Here is a 26,140-nt window from a genome sequence, read left to right as displayed (position 1 = left end):
TTTGGAAAGTTTACATATGCAGACGTGTGGATACCTAAAAACAAAGGAGTATTATTTGGTCTATCAAACAAAGTTTCATTGTAAAATTTTATTTTCATCTCAAAGACAACAATATAATATTGAATAACAAATACAAAATGTATAAAAAAATCTTAAATGATAAATGTTTGTTTACAGTGACATGAATTATTTTGGCCCTTTTATAGTACTTTACAATACCTTTTAGAGATCATAAATTATCAGATTTAAATATAATTTCTTTTACACAATTTAATAGATTATTTGCTGTTTAGTAAACAAATTATACATGTTCAACAAACCAAATACTATTGACGTTCATGGCCTGACACAAGGTAAAACAATTATCTTACAAAATATTAAAAATTTATTCCACTGTTTTAAGAAACGAGCACTATTTTCTTTTATTTCATTACTGAATTGAACTTCAAGTTGCCATGTTACACATGTTTATCAGGTGTTTCCTGAAGCCAATTAAACTCTTTGTGATACATAGTCTACAAACAACAGGTCTTGCTCTTCACGTGCATGCTGTTGAATCATTTGAACACAATAAAGTTGTTCCACAAATTGTTCCAGTATTTATGTCAAGATAACACTATCTAGGCTTGGCTGGTTCCATACAGTTACCATCAGGATATCTCTCTTTAAATCTGGCCACAATGTCGGGATCCTTCAATCTCACTCCTTCTGTTTGATTACCCAGAGTTATCCTGTCATAAAATAAACATTAGCATGAGTTATAAATATATTCATTTGTTTGATTCATAAGGGATAATTCATTTTAGCAAATCAAACCAGTTGCTCCGCAGGGCACAGCTTTATACGACGAACCCTGAACAGTTGGGGCAAATATGGACACAACATTAAGCGTGATACAGCTCTGAATTTGGATTGTGATCAAATTTTTGACATAATATAGGTTTCTGACACAAAACAAATGTCAAGATCTTACAAATTTATTTGGCAATACTGTTCAGTTAAAGATTTCTTCTTAAAACTTTTGAGAAATTTTGAAAAAAAATTTGAACCCCTTAAAAAAATTGGATCCCCCCAAACTTTTTAATTACCCCCTTGGAGCAATTACCCCCAAACATGATCACAGCCTTACCATTGTAGTATATGGAACCTTGGTACAATTTCAGAGAGATCCATACACAGGGGCGTAGCTGCCGTTAGGCAGTTTAGGCACGTCCCTACACATAATTATTCCACAAATATTTTTTTTTATTAAGAAAATTAATAAACAACGTTATCTGTAGATGAAGTTGTCAAAACTCTTTAATTATCGAATGTCATGTGTACACTAGTCACTCGTCCTTAGTGAATGGAATATTAGATAGAATTGAATGTTTTTACGATTTTACCTTACGGTGTATAGAAAATATAAACTAGAACTTTGGTTTAGATCATTTCACTTCTAGACTATCAACAAAAACTTGAATGAACCTCAACTTAGATACATGAGTTTTATAATTAGTTGTTGTTAGTTTTCAACTATCTTTCCACATTGTCTTCCCCCCCGACTTGCCAATGTTGGTTGTCCATTTGGCTGTGAAGGATGTATAAATACACAGTCACGTCTGGTCAGAATGGGGACATTAAATCTGATGCCTAGTTGTAGAGAGAATGCAACTCTTTGAGGAGTTCGTAGTTGGTCTACTGAAAGGCAGAATTTCTGCTCCTATCCGATAATCCCTCATTTTCCAATGCATGGCATTTTTAAATTTCCAGACCTTCGTCCTGGACGACACCTATCACAGGACCTAGCTCCAAGTTCTATTTATTGTAATTTTGTTTTTCAACGGTCCTGAACTTGCATAAATATTTGACACTGGATGTAAAAAAAATCAATCAATCAACTGGCTTCCAGTAATTTTGAGTACTCTCAAATCTGCGTGTAATGGCCACAATTATTCAAAATTCCTAAGCAGGTAGGGATTTTACAGTAGAGGATATAAAGATATACAAGTTTCTTGAATTTTGTTAGGCATCGAATATGTCTGCATACATGTTTGTGTGGCTAGGGTGAAGGTTTCAGATTCAAAAGAGTGATGGTTGATGTCTAGCCAAAAGGATAGTTCTATTATATAGTAGTGTTTATGTGCCTATTTTTTTTTTTTTTATGAAGGATCGTCAATATGTACTATTAATTAAGTTAAACGTATATATCAATCAGAACGGAATAGGATATGATAATACCAAACAGGGTGTACTGCTTAATTAAAGGGATACGCTGACCTACGCTGGGCAATGCATATCCTGCTGGGGGCCTTTTCGATTGGTGCCTACAGTTGAATGAATACCTAGCTACGCCCCTGATACACTTAAACACAAGTTATTGTCTGGAAACTAGAAAAATGCTTGTTTTTAGCCCTTTTTTGGTCCCTTATTCCTGCATGAATAGGGCAATAACCCCCATACTCAATCCAGGCTTCTTTTTGTGATTTGGAACTTTGTGGTACAATGTCAGAGAAATACATACACTTACACACAAGTTATTGTCCAGAAATTACAAAAATGCTTGTTTTTGGCCCCTTTTGGGCCCTTAATTCCTACACTGTTGGCACCATAACCCCCAAAATAAATCCAAACCTACTTGTGGTATTAAAAATATTGTGGTATAATTTCAGAGCAATTGAAATACTTATACACCAGTTATTATCCTGAAAGTAGAAAAAATGCTTGTTTTGGGCCCCTAATTCCTAAATGGTTGGGACCATCATCAGCAAAATCAATCCCAACCTTCCTTTTGTGGTATTGAACCTTCTTAACAATTTTTAAAGAGATCCATTCCTGTAAACTAAAGTTATTGTACGGACACCAAATGTGTCTTCGGACGACGTAGACAACGACAACATCATACAATTATACGATCCCCAAATTTTTTTTGTGGTCGTATAAAAAAATACACTGTTTAATTTTAATTACCAGACTCGACTGGATGATAAAATAAAACTGCCGAATGCCACTCATCTTCTACAAAATCTTGTTTTTAAAAATGTCAACATTTTTAAAACTGTTGTTTCTTTTTGTGTTTGTAACTATGTATACTGTATTGTTTATTATATTTGTAAAAAAATAATATTATAATGATATTATATTCTGCTCTATGTGAGCCCATTTTATAGAAATAAAGCATCTTCTTCTTCATCTTCTTCTTCTGTGGGTGAAATTTTCTTTTATTTTGAGGTAAAAAAAAACTTTAAGTATTGAAATCACGATGAACATCATTTTACTATTAGTTTCCTTCTATCCTATTTTAATACTTACCAATTAGGCTGGACATTATGTGGACGACCAAACAGCTCTACTTTTCTTGTTCCTGGAGACAATCTTTCTATCATTCCATACACTTCATCAGGTTTGTGACTGGTAGCTCTTACCTAGAAAAGGAAAATAATGCTTGAACTGATTACATGTACTGCAAGTGGGCTGGAAAGGAATAAAAGCAAAATTAAATATCCAAAAAAATAAGATATTCATTATAATTCCATTCTCAATTTTATAGTTTACAATATTTCAGCACCCATCATTCAATTAAGAAATGATTCATGGGGGGTTTGAATATATCGTGATTTTTCCACGGGTTGGCCCTTTATGACAAATATTTTACCCTGAGCGATAGCGAGGGGTAAAATATCGGCATAAAGGGACAACCCGTGGTAAAATCTAGATATATTCAAGCCCCCATGAATTATTTGATTCTAAAAGGACAAATACGGCAATTCTTTTGGATAGAAGCGCTCTAGGTGAAGGCAAATATTTGCCGTTCCCATAAATTAACGCACTTTTAGATTTGCGTAAAAGAACGGAGTAAACAGAATAAGTGACATGCTCAAACTATTTACAATAACGTTTTTAGATAAATTTGGATGAATTTTAATGATAATTTACTTATATGTCTTCTATGTATAAAAATAAAAATGGGTTTATACCACATTTTAGAATCGTTTATTTACGTTTCCTTGTTGTGATGATTTTCGGTATTAGAAGAGAGTATTTTCCTGTAAAATGCTTAAATTATTACGTCATCATTCTATGACGTCGGGTACTTCATTCCGAAAAAAACATTTGCATGGGAGTATAATCGGAACAGCCAATGCAATATATTCATATTTTACCACGGGTGTGTACTCAAAGCGTTTGAAGGACGTCATGTTAGAATATTAAATATATAATGTGTAAATCTATTGATATCTGTTCAAAGCAAAAAATATTTGAAACAATGAGGGTGTTTTCTGTTTTATAAATACTTAAAATCACTGAAAATTGTTTGATTTATATATCATACCTCTGCCACAATAACATCACAGTCCAGACCACAATTTACACCTTTAGGATTACCTTTCACACCAACCTATAGTAAACACAAATTATGCAATTATTTTCAAAATGTTTCAAATACAAAAAAATATTAGTGATTTAACCTACTTAGCTAGCAAAAAATTATTGGGATAAGTTTTTAGTCAACATTTATGGTTAATTTTACCAAACTAGCTGATGACAGACTCAAAATAAGTGAAGTATTTTTTTTTTATTTGGTCATAGTTTTGTTATCTGTTGAATTTTTTTTTCCTAATGTAAACATTTTATATCAGTACTTTATTTGGTTGAAAGAATAAACATACAATATATATACAGCAGTTGTATTAAGGGCATACGATACAGTTTTGATCCCCTATTTACATTTCTATAAAAATTTCCATATAGACTATTTTTGACCTGATTAAATCAAATATGTAATAAAAAATATACCTTCATGTGCTACTTTTTGAGTAAAATGAGGTCGAAATTTTGTATATTTGCTCAAAATTCAGATTTGTGGCCATATTTTCTCTTTCGAAAGAAAGACATAACTTTTTTGTTTTAAAAGATAAAGACAAATTGTTTTTTGTGAAATAATTTGCAATTTCTGTATTTTATAAGTATCCTAAAAATTTATACATTTTTTATTTCGAAATAACTCATAATTGTCAAATGTTCACGAATGTAGGAAAAAAACGTCACTTTTGGCTGTATATTTATCATATTTAAAAAAATTGCACTATTTTCGTTTTCATGAAAATTGGGACATATAATCTTCTCGCGTAATCAAACCAAATGGCATTTTAAAAAACAGGGGTCCATGAACTCGTTTTCAAGTTAAATAACTTTGAAAACTGAATCTTTTCCCGATAAGTCATAGTTTGACGTCGCGAAAATAACAATTTACGTTAGCAACGTCATTACCTCCCCTGTAACTGTATCGTATGCCCTTAAGGTGACAAATGCTTATGGCCATGCACCTTTGCATAAATCAGGACATTAGTTTAATCTTTTGAATTGTTTCACATTTAATCATGCCTGGACATTTTATAACTTATTATATGGTACATATTTTGGTTTTGCTCATTGGTGAAGGCTGTACAGTGAATGATATTTGTTAACATCCTGTTACATTACTGGTTGTCACATTATAACAGAGAGTCACATTTTTACTTAAATTATAATCAGTCATTTTAGGAAAAATATTTACCAGACAATGTTCTTTTCCATGATTCAGCCAATGTCCCGTTCTACCAGTCCTTATTATTCTCTGTAGTTGATTGGTCTTCACCCATATTATTTCATCCATTCTTGTATATCTTAATATTAAAATGGAAATGTAAGAAACATTTATCAATCAATATGTCATTTTTTTGTTTTTATTTTCGGTGAGGAATCAGAATTTCTATAAAATCAACTTCAACATTTAGAATTTTGCAAATGGTGATGGTGCTTATCAAAATTTTTACAACATTTGAACTCTGCCTAATATCAAGAACATGATTTAAGGACAGCTGTTTAAGGAATTTAAATATATAATCAATTGACCCCTTAAAAGACCCATACATATATATATATGTAAAAAAGCATGTGTTGACCTGGTATGAAAATCACTCTGCCATCATGTAAACTATAATACAAATGTAGTACACTGCAGCCAATGTAACATTATAACAATAGGACTTACCCCCACAGATCCAAACATTCTCTTCCTAATTCCATAGCTCTGAAAGAAACGTTTGGGCAAGAATATGAATGCAATACAAAACTAATTTTTCATTTATAGTTTATTTTCTAATCATATTAATCAATTATCACAAAGGTTGATGAACCTCAATCAAATTACTTGACATCTAAGTGTTGTAAAGTAAATAAGGAATCACTTAAGCTGAAATCAATAACATCTTGATAACTCAGTACTTTGGCACAGTCATTAACATAGACCTAGTTTTATATTCAACCTTTACAGGAATATAGAAGCTTATCTAACTTGGAAAGCTTAAAAAAATACAGACAGTCATAGCCTAAAAAAAATGAAAATCGGTAAGAAAGATTTACATGGGCCTTTTATAACATGTTCAAGAGGATCATACCTTCCTGTGACCCACAAAAATATATATCCATCATCTTGTAAAGCTGGGACAGGTAACTTTCTCATCTCATCATCCTGCATGGTTCCGTAGGGTAACTCCATATGGATATCCCAAGGTGGATCAGCCATGATTACTGCACATTTACCCAGCACTGACATGTCAAATACTCGAAGATCACATTGGATCCACTGAAAAACATAACAATATGGTGACTCTAACAAAACAATAACACATTGAGAAGCACAGTTATTCAAAATCATATCTGCTACTTAACTAATAACTACTGTACTTTCTATCATAAAATTAAATTATCTGAGTAACCTCCCCTCATAAATCATGATCATCAAAATTTTGGTCTAACAAAAATGACCAAATTGTACAAAATCTCTTTAACGGTAGTCAAATCAGAGAAATATAATACAAGAGATTTGAAACTAGACATGAATTAATGATTGAGATAGATTTATGTATATTACCTGAGGTGGAAACATTTGGACGTCAGTATTTTCTACTTTCTTTGTGACAGACAATTCTTTAGTAAGTCCTAACTTAGCTTGGTATTCAACTTCATAATGTACATACTGAAAAATAAGAGACTAAAGAGTTATACTACTTTGTTGCTACTTACTTATTAAATGTAAATTATCAGTCTCAAATATAAGATGCATATTCAGTACAAGAACAAATAAACCATCAAGTAAAGTAATATTTAAGGTATTAGATGTATATGGCTTTCTACATTATCTTATTTGTTCATTTTCCAAAATATTGATCAAAGCAGAAATTAACTGTATGCTATTTGTCTCATCTGCAATGGATATCACAGGAATTAGACAGATGTAGGGCATACTGCAATTATCTTTAGATTTTATATTCTTTTCCTCTATTGCAATCACTTTTTAAAACCATAGAGACATATTTACAATTGCAACCTATCTTTACTTTTTAGAAATATTGTTTGGTAGCCTGAATCTGAACAATTATCAATATCTATATCTTACTTGATTTCAAACTATTTCATCTTTTCTTTAAATAATTTAGTGTATTGTGCTACCTCTTTCAAATGAAAAGCAGAATTTGAAGGCTATTAATCCAATGATCCTTTTTAGTTACAATACCTTGCATGTGTCCATATGGAAACAAGTGTTAAGGAAGGAACAATCACCAAGGGATTCTGAAATACAAAGGAATAATATATTGAAAATCAAATTAAAACAATAAACATCTTATGCCCAATCTAGATCTATAAGTCATTAAAATATTTTTTATTTATATTTGGCAAAATATGTTTTTTTCTAGAAAAGTTGAATGAGGAGAAACTTATCAAATTCTATATATGTGCCTGTCCAAAGTCAGGAAACGGTAATTCAGCAGTTGCTGTTTTTTTTTACCTTACATCATATTTAGGAGATAACTGTATTGTATTTTAAGCTCAGACGGCATCAATTGGTGATTTGATGGTTGCAAATTAAGTTTACTGGTGACACGTTAGCGGAGTCAGTAAACAGGTATTTCCAACCATCAAATCACCAATTGATCCTTTGGAGCTTAAAAAACAATATTGTTATCACCATTCTAATGAAACACAAGAGTGCACACGCTGAAATGTCTCGCCTTCTATAATAATCATTGATATTATGTTGATAGTCCTAAGTATAAAGCTAAGCTTTATTACAACTGTCACATAAGCTTAACATTAACCAAGATAACTAAACAAAGACCAATGAACCTTGAAAATGAGGTCAAGGTCAGATGAACCAGGCAGACATGTACATCTAACAATGCTTCTATACAACATACATAGTTGACACATTACTTATAGTTTAAGAAAAATAGACCAAAACACAAAAACTAAACACTGTGCAATGAACCGTGAAAATGAGGTCGCGGTCAAATAAAACCTGCGTGACTGACATAAAGATCATAAAATATTTCCATACACCAAATATAGTTGACCTATGGCATATAGTATTAGATAAAAAGACCAAAACTCAAAAACTTAACTTTGACCACTGAACCATGAAAATGAGGTGAAGGTCACATGACATCTGCCCGCTAGACATGTACACTTCACAATCATTCCATACAACAAATATAGTAGACCTATTGCATATAGTATGAGAAAAACAGACCAAAACACAAAAATTTAACTATAACCACTGAACCATGAAAATGAGGTCAAGGTCAGATGACACCTGCCAGTTGGACATGTACACCTTACAGTCCTTCCATATACTGAATATACTAGCCATATTGCTTATAGTATCTGAGATATGGACTTGACCACCAAAACTTAACCTTGTTCACTGATCCATGAAATGAGGTCGAGGGCAAGTGAAAACTGTCTGACAGACATGAGGACCTTGCAAGGTACGCACATATCAAATATAGTTATCCTATTACTTATAATAAGAGAGAATTCAACATTACAAAAAATTTGAACTTTTTTTTCAAGTGGTCACTGAACCATGAAAATGAGGTCAAGGACATTGGACATGTGACTGACGGAAACTTCGTAACATGAAGCATCTATATACAAAGTATGAAGCATCCAGGTCTTCCACCTTCTAAAATATAAAGCTTTAAAGAAGTGAGCTAACGCCGCCGCCGTAGCCGCCGTAGCCGCCGCCGCCGCCGGATCACTATCCCTATGTCGAGCTTTCTGCAACAAAAGTTGCAGGCTCGACAATACAGAAAACACTGTCAAATCATACATTTAACATCTGTCATACATTGTCTGCGCTTGCACATATCTTTCATAGCATCAATTCCGAATTGATGTCATGAAAATTGGTGACTTTATCCAATCAAAATAAACATTATAAACAGTGTTGCATTAGACTTGTATTTCTTTGTTGTTTTGTATACAAATCAGGTAATTAGTTTTCTGTTAAATTTGAATTGTTTCACATTTTATTTTATTGCTTGCTTTTGGTATGGGTTTTGCTTATTGATGAAGAACACAAGCTGCCTTATAGGTTGCATTTCTGTAAATATTGACAATGCAATTTCCCATAGGAACTCCTTTTACGGCTAAAACTGTACTACTTTTACTATGAAATTTTGAAAAAAATCTTATCCTAGAATTGAAAGTTCATATGCACTACAATTTTTTTCAAAGGACAAAATATAGGGCTGTGCGGCATATTTTTGACGTTTATATGCCCTGAACTTTTCAGAGTTTAAACTAACACTAATTTTCTTAACTACCCCTACCTCGAATGAAGGGTTACCACAAAATTTCAGTGTAAACAATATGCACATGTATATTTACTGGTAATATTCCAAAGTTATGTCTCTATGAGATGGAACACAGAGAGCATAACTGGGAACCAGTATGTAAACAAAATTAATTTTCTATGAATATTCTGAATCTCCCCAAAAGAGGCGTGTTTTGAGAAACAGCTGTATTTACAAAGTGCAACCTATAGTTGCTAACATCTACATCATTTGGACTCTGGTGGATAGTTGTCTCATTGATATACATACCACATCTCCTTATTTTACATTTACATTAGCATAAAAACAATTACTACTATTTACCATCTGTATGTTTGTTGATGATTTTTCTAAAATGAAGTCTTTTACACGGCTTTGATGATTCCTTTAATCGTGAACATTCTTCTCTGGTACCAAACTGACAAAATTCCTTCAGCTGGGCACCTGTTGGAAAAAACATTAACTTACTAATTCATATTCAATAAAGTTTTATCTCAAAAAGAATAATAAAGATGTCACTCATTTCAATAAACAGATGTTTACCTTCTATTTCTACAACAATTTCTCAACAGTTCAATTTTAATCTTTATAAGGATTATAATATTTCTGTCTCAAGTAGAGAAATACACTTATTGCTGTGCTGGAATCTATATGTCACAAATTACATAATCGATCTCAAATAGTTTTTAGACATAAATTTTTTAAATCAGTTACAAACCGATTTTTTCTGGGGGTTATTCCAGAAAAAAATGTATGGGGGGGTTGGAAGGCACATTATATTAATAATACATGGGTGATGGGTATCAGAGCAACTTTTCACACTATAATGCATTATAAGTCTCAATAACAATTGTCTGGGTGGCGGGTGCTGACAAAAAGTGCCTTCCAAGTTTCCAACCCCCCCATACAAGTTTTTCTGGAATAGCCCTGGTATCTTTTACACTGATATAACAATACACTATTATTCAGTGACTGCTTACAACAAGTGTTGCAGGTGTGAAATTATTTGACCAAAACATATGTCAAAAAAATTGCAGATTACGGTACATGAAATATTGAGGAAATATAAGGACAGAACCAATATAATGATAACTTACATGAAATATTGAGGAAATATAAGGACAGAACCAATATAATGATAACTTACCTCCTTGAGATTTACCAATATAATGATAACTTACCTCCTTGAGATTTACCAATATAATGATAACTTACCTCCTTGAGATTTACCAATATAATGATAACTTACCTCCTTGAGATTTACCAATATAATGATAACTTACCTCCTTGAGACTTGAACCTCTGAGTAAGGAACTGTTCCTGAAATACAAAATACTCCTTTATTATTAGGCTTCACAAATGTTTTTAATATCATATTCTGAACATAACTTTGCTATCAGAAACTATTTTTTGTCCCAAGTATATATACACAGTAATAAATCATCTGATTCTAGCTTCACTATTGCTATATATAATCATTTGTTAACTAATAAAACTGATTTTGAGTATCCTTAACATTTATATTTAAAAAAAAAACCAAACAATTTCATGTGATGGAAGTTATACCTTTGCTGTGGGTTTATCCAACAATTCTAATATTTCTTCATTTAACTTCTTATTTTCCTTCTCCTTGGCTGATTCCATGGACAAAAGGCTCTGGAAAACATAACACAAACATAAATTCACATTCATACTGTAAATTATTATACTTTGTACATATTTTCCAGAATGAACTCCCCACAAATGCTGTGTTCCATCACAAAGCTCCCCCCCCCCCCCCCCCCCCCCCCCGACTAAAATTTACTTCCCAGTACTCAATATCAAACATCAGGCTTCACATACTTTTTTCTTTTCTCTTTTCCATTGTTTTCCCTTCTCCATCCAGTGTCTGATATGCATCATTGATTACACAATAACTTTTCATATTGATGTAATATTCACAAACAAGATAGACAGTGGCGGATCCAGAAATTTTTTGAAGGAGGGGGGGGGGGGACTGACTGCCTAAGAGGGAACCCACTCTCATCATGCTTTAGCGATTCCCTATACAATCAACCAAATTTTTCCCACAAAAAAGGGGTAGCCTGAAAAAGCCTCTAAATCAGCCTCTGATAGATTCACACCTCAAACAAAACATCCAAACAAAAGTGTTGTGAAAAGTCATATTGCACCAAAATATTATTTCTATCATCAACTGTAGTAAAGAAAGATTGCAAATTGGCTAGTTTTACAGATATTCAATTTCTATTGATGCAAAGTACAGTATTCTGTTCTAATGAATGAACATAAAATGCTAGAGATGACTGAGATAGTTTTAATGAAATGTTATAGACAACATACCTCAATGCTAGAGATGACTGAGGCAGTTTTAATGAAATGTTATAGACAACATACCTCAATGCTAGAGATGACTGAGATAGTTTTAATGAAATGTTATAGACAACATACCTCAATGCTAGAGATGACTGAGATAGTTTTAATGAAATGTTATAGACAACATACCTCAATGCTAGAGATGACTGAGATAGTTTTAATGAAATGTTATAGACAACATACCTCAATGCTAGAGATGACTGAGGCAGTTTTAATGAAATGTTATAGACAACATACCTCAATGCTAGAGATGACTGAGATAGTTTTAATGAAATGTTATAGACAACATACCTCAATGCTAGAGATGACTGAGGCAGTTTTAATGAAATGTTATAGACAACATACCTCAATGCTAGAGATGACTGAGATAGTTTTAATGAAATGTTATAGACAACATACCTCAATGCTAGAGATGACTGAGGCAGTTTTTATGAAATGTTATAGACAACATACCTCAATGCTAGAGATGACTGAGGCAGTTTTTATGAAATGTTATAGACAACATACCTCAATGCTAGAGATGACTGAGGCAGTTTTTATGAAATGTTATAGACAACATACCTCAATGCTAGAGATGACTGAGGCAGTTTTTATGAAATGTTATAGACAACATACCTCAATGCTAGAGATGACTAAGATAGTTTTAATGAAATGTTATAGACAACATACCTCAATGCTAGAGATGACTGAGATAGTTTTAATGAAATGTTATAGACAACATACCTCAATGCTAGAGATGACTGAGGCAGTTTTAATGAAATGTTATAGACAACATACCTCAATGCTAGAGATGACTGAGATAGTTTTAATGAAATGTTATAGACAACATACCTCAATGCTAGAGATGACTGAGATAGTTTTAATGAAATGTTATAGACAACATACCTCAATGCTAGAGATGACTGAGGCAGTTTTTATGAAATGTTATAGACAACATACCTCAATGCTAGAGATGACTGAGGCAGTTTTTATGAAATGTTATATACAACATACCTCAATGCTAGAGATGACTGAGGCAGTTTTAATGAAATGTTATAGACAACATACCTCAATGCTAGAGATGACTGAGGCAGTTTTTATGAAATGTTATATACAACATACCTCAATGCTAGAGATGACTGAGGCAGTTTTTATGAAATGTTATAGACAACATACCTCAATGCTAGAGATGACTGAGGCAGTTTTAATGAAATGTTATAGACAACATACCTCAATGCTAGAGATGACTGAGGCAGTTTTAATGAAATGTTATAGACAACATACCTCAATGCTAGAGATGACTGAGGCAGTTTTAATGAAATGTTATAGACAACATACCTCAATGCTAGAGATGACTGAGATAGTTTTAATGAAATGTTATAGACAACATACCTCAATGCTAGAGATGACTGAGATAGTTTTAATGAAATGTTATAGACAACATACCTCAATGCTAGAGATGACTGAGATAGTTTTTATGAAATGTTATAGACAACATACCTCAATGCTAGAGATGACTGAGGCAGTTTTAATGAAATGTTATAGACAACATACCTCAATGCTAGAGATGACTGAGATAGTTTTAATGAAATGTTATAGACAACATACCTCAATGCTAGAGATGACTGAGGCAGTTTTAATGAAATGTTATAGACAACATACCTCAATGCTAGAGATGACTGAGATAGTTTTAATGAAATGTTATAGACAACATACCTCAATGCTAGAGATGACTGAGGCAGTTTTTATGAAATGTTATAGACAACATACCTCAATGCTAGAGATGACTGAGGCAGTTTTTATGAAATGTTACAGACAACATACCTCAATGCTAGAGATGACTGAGGCAGTTTTTATGAAATGTTATAGACAACATACCTCAATGCTAGAGATGACTGAGGCAGTTTTTATGAAATGTTATAGACAACATACCTCAATGCTAGAGATGACTAAGATAGTTTTAATGAAATGTTATAGACAACATACCTCAATGCTAGAGATGACTGAGATAGTTTTAATGAAATGTTATAGACAACATACCTCAATGCTAGAGATGACTGAGGCAGTTTTAATGAAATGTTATAGACAACATACCTCAATGCTAGAGATGACTGAGATAGTTTTAATGAAATGTTATAGACAACATACCTCAATGCTAGAGATGACTGAGATAGTTTTAATGAAATGTTATAGACAACATACCTCAATGCTAGAGATGACTGAGGCAGTTTTTATGAAATGTTATAGACAACATACCTCAATGCTAGAGATGACTGAGGCAGTTTTTATGAAATGTTATATACAACATACCTCAATGCTAGAGATGACTGAGGCAGTTTTAATGAAATGTTATAGACAACATACCTCAATGCTAGAGATGACTGAGGCAGTTTTTATGAAATGTTATATACAACATACCTCAATGCTAGAGATGACTGAGGCAGTTTTTATGAAATGTTATAGACAACATACCTCAATGCTAGAGATGACTGAGGCAGTTTTAATGAAATGTTATAGACAACATACCTCAATGCTAGAGATGCCTGAGGCAGTTTTAATGAAATGTTATAGACAACATACCTCAATGCTAGAGATGACTGAGGCAGTTTTTATGAAATGTTATAGACAACATACCTCAATGCTAGAGATGACTGAGGCAGTTTTAATGAAATGTTATAGACAACATACCTCAATGCTAGAGATGACTGAGGCAGTTTTTATGAAATGTTATAGACAACATACCTCAATGCTAGAGATGACTGAGGCAGTTTTAATGAAATGTTATAGACAACATACCTCAATGCTAGAGATGACTGAGATAGTTTTAATGAAATGTTATAGACAACATACCTCAATGCTAGAGATGACTGAGATAGTTTTAATGAAATGTTATAGACAACATACCTCAATGCTAGAGATGACTGAGGCAGTTTTTATGAAATGTTATAGACAACATACCTCAATGCTAGAGATGACTGAGGCAGTTTTAATGAAATGTTATATACAACATACCTCAATGCTAGAGATGACTGAGGCAGTTTTTATGAAATGTTATAGACAACATACCTCAATGCTAGAGATGACTGAGGCAGTTTTAATGAAATGTTATAGACAACATACCTCAATGCTAGAGATGACTGAGGCAGTTTTTATGAAATGTTATAGACAACATACCTCAATGCTAGAGATGACTGAGGCAGTTTTAATGAAATGTTATAGACAACATACCTCAATGCTAGAGATGACTGAGATAGTTTTAATGAAATGTTATAGACAACATACCTCAATGCTAGAGATGACTGAGATAGTTTTAATGAAATGTTATAGACAACATACCTCAATGCTAGAGATGACTGAGGCAGTTTTAATGAAATGTTATAGACAACATACCTCAATGCTAGAGATGACTGAGATAGTTTTTATGAAATGTTATAGACAACATACCTCAATGCTAGAGATGACTGAGATAGTTTTAATGAAATGTTATAGACAACATACCTCAATGCTAGAGATGACTGAGGCAGTTTTTATGAAATGTTATAGACAACATACCTCAATGCTAGAGATGACTGAGATAGTTTTAATGAAATGTTATAGACAACATACCTCAATGCTAGAGATGACTGAGATAGTTTTAATGAAATGTTATAGACAACATACCTCAATGCTAGAGATGACTGAGGCAGTTTTAATGAAATGTTATAGACAACATACCTCAATGCTAGAGATGACTGAGATAGTTTTTATGAAATGTTATAGACAACATACCTCAATGCTAGAGATGACTGAGATAGTTTTAATGAAATGTTATAGACAACATACCTCAATGCTAGAGATGACTGAGGCAGTTTTTATGAAATGTTATAGACAACATACCTCAATGCTAGAGATGACTGAGATAGTTTTAATGAAATGTTATAGACAACATACCTCAATGCTAGAGATGACTGAGGCAGTTTTTATGAAATGTTATAGACAACATACCTCAATGCTAGAGATGACTGAGATAGTTTTAATGAAATGTTATAGACAACATACCTCAATGCTAGAGATGACTGAGGCAGTTTTTTATGAAATGTTATAGACAACATACCTCAATGCTAGAGATGACTGAGGCAGTTTTTATGAAATGTTATAGACAACATACCTCAATGCTAGAGATGACTGAGGCAGTTTTAATGAAATGTTATAGACAACATACCTCAATGCTAGAGATGACTGAGGCAGTTTTAATGAAATGTTATAGACAACATACCTCAATGCTAGAGATGACTGAGGCAGTTTTTATGAAATGTTATATACAACATACCTCAATGCTAGAGATGACTGAGGCAGTTTTAATGAAATGTTATAGACAACATACCCCAATGCTAGAGATGACTGAGATAGTTTTAATGAAATGTTATAGACAACATACCTCAATGCTAGAGATGACTGAGGCAGTTTTAATGAAATGTTATAGACAACATACCTCAATGCTAGAGATGACTGAGGCAGTTTTTATGAAATGTTATAGACAACATACCTCAATGCTAGAGATGACTGAGGCAGTTTTAATGAAATGTTATAGACAACATACCTCAATGCTAGAGATGACTGAGGCAGTTTTAATGAAATGTTATAGACAACATACCTCAATGCTAGAGATGACTGAGGCAGTTTTAATGAAATGTTATAGACAACATACCTCAATGCTAGAGATGACTGAGGCAGTTTTTATGAAATGTTATAGACAACATACCTCAATGCTAGAGATGACTGAGGCAGTTTTTATGAAATGTTATAGACAACATACCTCAATGCTAGAGATGACTGAGGCAGTTTTTATGAAATGTTATAGACAACATACCTCAATGCTAGAGATGACTGAGATAGTTTTAATGAAATGTTATAGACAACATACCTCAATGCTAGAGATGACTGAGGCAGTTTTTATGAAATGTTATATACAACATACCTCAATGCTAGAGATGACTGAGATAGTTTTAATGAAATGTTATAGACAACATACCTCAATGCTAGAGATGACTGAGGCAGTTTTTATGAAATGTTATAGACAACATACCTCAATGCTAGAGATGACTGAGATAGTTTTAATGAAATGTTATAGACAACATACCTCAATGCTAGAGATGACTGAGGCGTTTTTATGAAATGTTATAGACAACATACCTCAATGCTAGAGATGACTGAGGCAGTTTTAATGAAATGTTATAGACAACATACCTCAATGCTAGAGATGACTGAGGCAGTTTTAATGAAATGTTATAGACAACATACCTCAATGCTAGAGATGACTGAGGCAGTTTTAATGAAATGTTATAGACAACATACCTCAATGCTAGAGATGACTGAGGCAGTTTTTATGAAATGTTATAGACAACATGCCTCAATGCTAGAGATGACTGAGATAGTTTTAATGAAATGTTATAGACAACATACCTCAATGCTAGAGATGACTGAGGCAGTTTTAATGAAATGTTATAGACAACATACCTCAATGCTAGAGATGACTGAGATAGTTTTAATGAAATGTTATAGACAACATACCTCAATGCTAGAGATGACTGAGGCAGTTTTTATGAAATGTTATAGACAACATACCTCAATGCTAGAGATGACTGAGGCAGTTTTTATGAAATGTTATATACAACATACCTCAATGCTAGAGATGACTGAGATAGTTTTAATGAAATGTTATAGACAACATACCTCAATGCTAGAGATGACTGAGACAGTTTTTATGAAATGTTATATACAACATACCTCAATGCTAGAGATGACTGAGATAGTTTTAATGAAATGTTATAGACAACATACCTCAATGCTAGAGATGACTGAGATAGTTTTAATGAAATGTTATAGACAACATACCTCAATGCTAGAGATGACTGAGGCAGTTTTAATGAAATGTTATAGACAACATACCTCAATGCTAGAGATGACTGAGATAGTTTTTATGAAATGTTATAGACAACATACCTCAATGCTAGAGATGACTGAGATAGTTTTAATGAAATGTTATAGACAACATACCTCAATGCTAGAGATGACTGAGGCAGTTTTTATGAAATGTTATAGACAACATACCTCAATGCTAGAGATGACTGAGATAGTTTTAATGAAATGTTATAGACAACATACCTCAATGCTAGAGATGACTGAGGCAGTTTTTATGAAATGTTATAGACAACATACCTCAATGCTAGAGATGACTGAGGCAGTTTTTATGAAATGTTATAGACAACATACCTCAATGCTAGAGATGACTGAGGCAGTTTTAATGAAATGTTATAGACAACATACCTCAATGCTAGAGATGACTGAGGCAGTTTTAATGAAATGTTATAGACAACATACCTCAATGCTAGAGATGACTGAGGCAGTTTTTATGAAATGTTATAGACAACATACCTCAATGCTAGAGATGACTGAGATAGTTTTAATGAAATGTTATAGACAACATACCTCAATGCTAGAGATGACTGAGATAGTTTTAATGAAATGTTATAGACAACATACCTCAATGCTAGAGATGACTGAGGCAGTTTTAATGAAATGTTATAGACAACATACCTCAATGCTAGAGATGACTGAGGCAGTTTTTATGAAATGTTATAGACAACATACCTCAATGCTAGAGATGACTGAGGCAGTTTTAATGAAATGTTATAGACAACATACCTCAATGCTAGAGATGACTGAGGCAGTTTTAATGAAATGTTATAGACAACATACCTCAATGCTAGAGATGACTGAGGCAGTTTTAATGAAATGTTATAGACAACATACCTCAATGCTAGAGATGACTGAGGCAGTTTTTATGAAATGTTATAGACAACATACCTCAATGCTAGAGATGACTGAGGCAGTTTTTATGAAATGTTATAGACAACATACCTCAATGCTAGAGATGACTGAGGCAGTTTTTATGAAATGTTATAGACAACATACCTCAATGCTAGAGATGACTGAGATAGTTTTAATGAAATGTTATAGACAACATACCTCAATGCTAGAGATGACTGAGGCAGTTTTTATGAAATGTTATATACAACATACCTCAATGCTAGAGATGACTGAGATAGTTTTAATGAAATGTTATAGACAACATACCTCAATGCTAGAGATGACTGAGGCAGTTTTTATGAAATGTTATAGACAACATACCTCAATGCTAGAGATGACTGAGATAGTTTTAATGAAATGTTATAGACAACATACCTCAATGCTAGAGATGACTGAGGCAGTTTTAATGAAATGTTATAGACAACATACCTCAATGATAGAGATGACTGAGGCAGTTTTTATGAAATGTTATAGACAACATACCTCAATGCTAGAGATGACTGAGATAGTTTTAATGAAATGTTATAGACAACATACCTCAATGCTAGAGATGACTGAGGCAGTTTTTATGAAATGTTATATACAACATACCTCAATGCTAGAGATGACTGAGATAGTTTTAATGAAATGTTATAGACAACATACCTCAATGCTAGAGATGACTGAGGCAGTTTTTATGAAATGTTATAGACAACATACCTCAATGCTAGAGATGACTGAGATAGTTTTAATGAAATGTTATAGACAACATACCTCAATGCGAGAGATGACTGAGATAGTTTTAATGAAATGTTATAGACAACATACCTCAATGCTAGAGATGACTGAGGCAGTTTTAATGAAATGTTATAGACAACATACCTCAATGCTAGAGATGACTGAGGCAGTTTTTATGAAATGTTATAGACAACATACCTCAATGCTAGAGATGACTGAGGCAGTTTTAATGAAATGTTATAGACAACATACCTCAATGCTAGAGATGACTGAGGCAGTTTTTATGAAATGTTATAGACAACATACCTCAATGCTAGAGATGACTGAGGCAGTTTTTATGAAATGTTATATACAACATACCTCAATGCTAGAGATGACTGAGATAGTTTTAATGAAATGTTATAGACAACATACCTCAATGCTAGAGATGACTGAGGCAGTTTTTATGAAATGTTATAGACAACATACCTCAATGCTAGAGATGACTGAGGCAGTTTTTATGAAATGTTATATACAACATACCTCAATGCTAGAGATGACTGAGATAGTTTTAATGAAATGTTATAGACAACATACCTCAATGCTAGAGATGACTGAGGCAGTTTTTATGAAATGTTATATACAACATACCTCAATGCTAGAGATGACTGAGGCAGTTTTTATGAAATGTTATATACAACATACCTCAATGCTAGAGATGACTGAGATAGTTTTAATGAAATGTTATAGACAACATACCTCAATGCTAGAGATGACTGAGGCAGTTTTTATGAAATGTTATATACAACATACCTCAATGCTAGAGATGACTGAGATAGTTTTTATGACATGTTATAGACAACATACCTCAATGCTGTTGTCTTTAACTTTAGATTGTTTTACCCCTGGTTCTTCAGAACTGCTATCTCTGGAACAAATCAAATTATATCAATCACAAAACAAATTAAAAGTACAAAAGCAACAATTAATCTATCAATTATATTAAAAGAACATACAATATTCATGTAATTTTGCTTGCCCTTGGATAGACCTTACAGTTAAGATAAAGCTATTATATAAGCTAGTTATGAGATAAAGATTTTCTACAGAATACCAAATTGAAGACAAAAAAGTAGAACAACCAATATTGCTCTGTGTTGAAGGCCAAACCTTGAATTACAGTTGCAAATCTCAACAAATTTGGTCTTTTGTGGACGATTGTCTCATTGAAAATCATACAAATTCTGATTTTTAGAGGATTTTGTAAATTGACAATATTTTGAACAAACTAATTTCAATACCTTACAGCTATTTAAACAGCTCTAATGAAACTTTAACATTTTTATGTCTTTAAATAAAATGTGACTTTCCTAAAGATCTAAGTGGTGTTGTATATATATTATGTCTCATGATACATACCCTTCATGTTTCCGTTTCTTAGATACTTTGTCATCGCTTTCTTTTGTCAAGGCAGATAACTAAAATAAAACAGAATTATAAAAATACTGTGAAATTGAGAAATATGTAGTAGCTTCAAATTTTCAGTAAAACAGTTCAATGTAAAGAAACCTTGACTAATTACGAATTTAAAGAATTGAAGAATAAAGTACTGCTATTCCTATTTTAATGCAACACTCATGTTTAAAATTAAGCATTTGAATATCCATGAAATGTAAACTGTCAATGACTCTTATGGAATTGATGGAAATATCATCCAATCAAAACTTACAGTGATGGTTATTTTCTTATATGCAATGAAATGTTATGTGAATTTTTTTCTATACTACTGGACAGGTTAAAACTTTACTCTTGCCAAGTATTTTTTTATTTGAAACAAAGATAAATTCTACACATTTTTTTGAAAAGTGCAAATGTAGCAAAGACTTATAGGGGAAAATCAATGGTGGTATTACACCTCAACATGAAGAACCACAATCAAAAATTTACCATTTACATGTATTCTGCCTACCTTTTGTTATAGAGACATTAAGACAGACCTTATATATATAGCCATGCCATTGACAGTAAATTGAGACCTAACATAGAATAAACAATATTTCATTTGAAAATATTAACGTATACATTACAATATGACAGTTTTATTAGGATTTGAAAACAAGAGAATTTCCACTTTTACAAATTCCTCCCCTAACTTGATATTGTTCTTAAATAATGTAATTTTGCTATCTTTCATAATTTATACAATAAGACAGACCTTAGTTATATCCATACTATTGACAGTAATTTTGCCTTGTTCATCTTCTAAACTGTCATCTTTTACTGTTATACTGAAAGAAAAATATTACATCATTAAAATATTTAAATTTCTTTACACCTTACAATGTATCCCTATTCCCTCCTGAACCTAAAATCTGTGCCGCTTGAACTATTTACATCATACAACATTCACTTTTCCATTGTGGCATCAAATATTTTGTATTATGATGCCACCATTTTACAGGAACCTGTGTGATGTCCAGTAATGGCAGACAATTAGCGATAAGGTGTATTCATATACCTTAAAATTGGATATTTTATTTGGATAATGGTTTGATGGATTGATCGCTGCTTAACATTCAGAGGTGAAAATTGTCATTATAATACCCTGCCTTGCACTACACTGACAGGTTGCGATAGATTCTTAACAGGCTAAGACATAAGGTTATAGTCAACAAGAGAACATGCCATCCTGCACTTACTACATGAACAAATTGTCCTGACTCCATGTCAACTAGTCTTGCTCTGATTACAAAATGTCTACACATTTCAATCCCTTATGACCATGGTGACATATTGAAATGTACCATTAAAGCATATGGATTTTATTTTCTCCTGGTTTTGGAAATCTACATTAATTAACTGCAGAGATAAACAAATTTTTATTTTGGTGTCGCTGCATTGCTATAGTACTAGTATTGGCATATAACTCATATCTTATACATGTATATTTCTTTCATCATGTTCATATTTATTTCACCTACTTTATCAGCTGTTGTCCTGCAAATTTCTTCAGTAATTCTTCCACAACATCAAGTTTAACAGTCTGTTTGAGTATTTTAGATGAATGTTCTGCTATAACATTAGAACTACAGGGTATGTCTAGATCTATGTCACAGAGGGCCAACATGACTTTCTTCTCTAGAACAGGGTCTATCTTTGTAGGTTCAGCAGCCGGTGTGGACTTTACTGGACTGGAAGAAGTAGATGGTATTGCTTTAACAGGACTGGCTGATTCTGATTGGCTCTTTGTATCTGAAAAATAAAGTTCATGATTTGAGGCAAAATTTATTTAAAAGTTCTTGTACAAAATTTTTATTTAAATTCAAATTCAAACCAGATGCTCCGCAGGGTGCAGCTTTATACGACCGCAGAGGTTGAACCCTGAACGGTTGGGGCAAGTATGGACACAACATTCAAGCTGGATTCAGCTCTAAATTTGGATTGTGATTAAATAGTTGACACAGCATAGGTTTCTGACACAGAATGAATGAACTTAAAATATTTTTTTTGCCTTTGAGTTATTCACTATGCTGTTGAATATTAATCCTCTCAAAAAATTGTTTGAAGAAATTTTCTTTTTATTTATGAAATCTGAAATGAGAAAAATTTAACCCCCCCCCCCCCATTTTTTTTTCACATCCCCTTTTACCTTTTTCCAAAACTGATCTCAATTCAAATTTCTAATGGAGTTTGCAACAATAACTACTCATTTAAATACATCATAAAATATTAAAATATAAAATAAAGTGCTTGTTGTCACTGAATGGTAAAGATTGTTTTAATTTATCAGTCGGTAGTAAAAGTGAATATGCATTGTATAAAGTATAAAACAATGATTTAAGTTGATTCAACTACTATTCTGGACAAAGAAAGATAACTCCAATTGAAAATTTCTTGCTATTGCACAATATTGTGCAATTAGATATTTCTTGCTATTGCGCAATACTGTGCTATTAAAAATATTTTCTATTGCACAATACTGTGCAATTGAAGATTTCTTGCTATTGCACAATACTGTGCAATTGAAAATTTCTTGCTATTGCACAATACTGTGCAATTGAAGATTTCTTGCTATTGCTGAATACTGTGCAATTGAAAATTTCTTGCTATTGCACAATACTTAATATAATAATTTTGGATCCTGATTTGAACCAACTTGAAAACTGGGCCCATAATAAAAAATCTAAGTACATGTTTAGATTTAGCATATCAAAAAAGCCCAAGAATTCAATTTTTGTTAAAATCAAACTTTTGGACCCTTTGGACTTTAATGTAGACCAATTTGAAAACGGGAACAAAAATTAAGAATCTACATACACAGTTAGATTTGGCATATCAAAGAACCCCAATTATTCAATTTTTGATGAAATCAAACAAAGTTTAATTTTGGACCCCGATTTGGACCAACTTGAAAACTGGGCTAATAATAAAAAATCTAAGTACATTTTTAGATTTAGCATATCAAAGAACCCCAAGGATTAAATTTTTGTTAAAATCAAACTAAGTTTAATTTTGGACCCTTTGGACCTTAATGTAGACCAATTTGAAAATGGGACCAAAAATTAAGAATCTACATACACAGTTAGATTCGGCATATCAAAGAACCCCAATTATTCAATTTTTGATGAAATCAAACAAAGTTCAATTTTGGACCCTTTGGGCCCCTTATTCCTAAACTGTTGGGACCAAAACTCCCAAAATCAAACCCAACCTTCCTTTTTTGGTCATAAACCTTGTGTTTAAATTTCATAGATTTCTATTTACTTATACTAAAGTTATTGTGCGAAAACCAAGAAAATGCTTATTTGGGCCCTTTTTGGCCCCTAATTCCTAAAATATTGGGACCAAAACTCCCAAAATCAATCCCAACCTTCCTTTTGTGGTCATAAACCTTGTGTTAAAATTTCATAGATTTCTATTCACTTTTACTAAAGTTAGAGTGCGAAAACTAAAAGTATCTGGACGACAGCGACAACGCCAACGTGATACCAATATACGACCAAAAAATTTTCAATTTTTGTGGTCGTATAAAAAATGTATTGGTGTAAATTCCACAACAGGAATGATATCAAAATACATATACAAGATTAAATAAATGGGGAATATTTTGTCCATGGGACACTGATTGCTTGAATATCATATAAAGTTATAAAGGGACAAAACTGAAGAACAGTTTTATAAGTGATGCTACCCAAATTTCCTCATGATCTGAGTTTTGTGGTAATAAGTATTGTGTATAAGTTTCATAACATTTGGTTGAAGCAAACTTTATTTAAGAGAACGGAAACAAAAAATTTAGCAACTTTTCAATTTGTAAAGAGACAGAATTCGAAGTCCGTTAGCACCCTACATGTTCGTGCCCAATTTTTATTCGAATTTCAGTTGAATTATTAGATTGTATAAAAAATTATATATACCAAATAATTTTATTTTCTTGAATAAAATTTGAGGAATTATAATATGGATTTTTTTTTTTATTATTAATTTGATGATTAATTATTTTAAAAATGTTAATTATGTATGATTAGTGCTAATTGGTATTTATAACAGCTAAATTTGATAATATTATTGAGTGTTTAAAAATAATGATTGTTGATTTAACTTGCTTTGATGTAAATACTGCATGTATTTATCTTAGTATGAGTGAGTAAAACTTTGAAGATCACGAGAGATAATTGTTTTTAATAGCTTGGCTCCTAAATTTGATCTCTTTTACAAAAAAAAATATTTATAGCAATACACTAACAAAATATGATTAAGATTTTATCAACACATAAAAAACATTGTCAGAATATTTCACTTTACTTAGAAACAATGAACAAAACATATTTATGTAGAGCAATACATAAAGATTTATTCAACACGTCAAAAAAACGTTATCAGAACCTCACTATATGTAGAAACAATGAAAAAAATATTGATAAATAGCAATACACTTCATGCACTTTAATACCCAAACTCGATTCCAAATTGTATAACACAATACCAATAAAAATTGGTCTCCAACGTGTAGGGTGTGAACGGACTTTGAGAGCGAAAGTGTAGGGTGCGAAAGTGAAAGGGCGCGAACGTGAATGGGCGCCAACGTGAATGGGCGCGAAGGTGATTACTCGCGAACAGACCCAGATTCATGAGACCTCCAGTAAAAATAGCAATAAGATCAACATTAACGACAATGGAAAAAAAATATATGGGTCAGCTATTTTGTGTGCTAATTTTCAGTTGCAAAATGGACAATTTCAATGAGAAACAGATAATGGTGTTTCACCTTCACTGCTTATTGTTGGTGAGATGCTAGACTTGGTGATTTCGGCTGCAATTTCCTCTCTTTCTTTTCGTCTCTGGAGCATTTTAGCTCTCAGGCTACTCTGTTTGCTTTTGATAGCTTGGATATCGCTCCATGCATCTGAATCTGACATGGTGGTGTCTTAAATCAGGTTCGTAAATAGGTAAATAGTTCGATCTCGAAACCAATTTTCAATTTTTTTTAATTTGATCAGTGTCAATTATCTGCAATTCAAACAAACGAAATATTTTCTATTTTAAAGCGCTTAAAAGACCCAGAAGGGCACTTTTCTAAAATAACTGGTTCCTTGTTTGTAATT

General features: G+C 32.5%; 1 protein-coding gene across 1 annotated transcript; it reads right to left on the bottom strand.

Moving 5' to 3' along the window:
- Positions 1–421: 421 nt before the first annotated feature.
- On the bottom strand, positions 422–26,051 carry LOC143078674 (N(6)-adenosine-methyltransferase catalytic subunit METTL3-like). Its single transcript, XM_076253558.1, has 16 exons — positions 25,804–26,051; positions 22,517–22,787; positions 21,751–21,823; positions 20,955–21,013; positions 20,403–20,463; positions 11,205–11,294; positions 10,922–10,958; positions 9,963–10,082; positions 7,538–7,593; positions 6,896–7,000; positions 6,420–6,607; positions 6,014–6,052; positions 5,537–5,645; positions 4,313–4,378; positions 3,292–3,404; positions 422–731 (listed from the first exon to the last, which is right to left on the bottom strand). The coding sequence occupies exons 1-16, from the start codon at positions 25,952–25,954 to the stop codon at positions 617–619; spliced, it is 1,653 nt and encodes a 550-aa protein (XP_076109673.1). The 5' UTR covers positions 25,955–26,051; the 3' UTR covers positions 422–616.
- Positions 26,052–26,140: the final 89 nt, after the last annotated feature.

Source organism: Mytilus galloprovincialis, chromosome 6 (genome assembly GCF_965363235.1).
Source record: "Mytilus galloprovincialis chromosome 6, xbMytGall1.hap1.1, whole genome shotgun sequence".
Classification (NCBI taxonomy): Eukaryota; Metazoa; Mollusca; class Bivalvia; order Mytilida; family Mytilidae; genus Mytilus; species Mytilus galloprovincialis.
The sequence above is the reverse complement of the archived record's forward strand: the minus strand, read 5'-3'. Positions and strand labels throughout refer to the sequence as shown.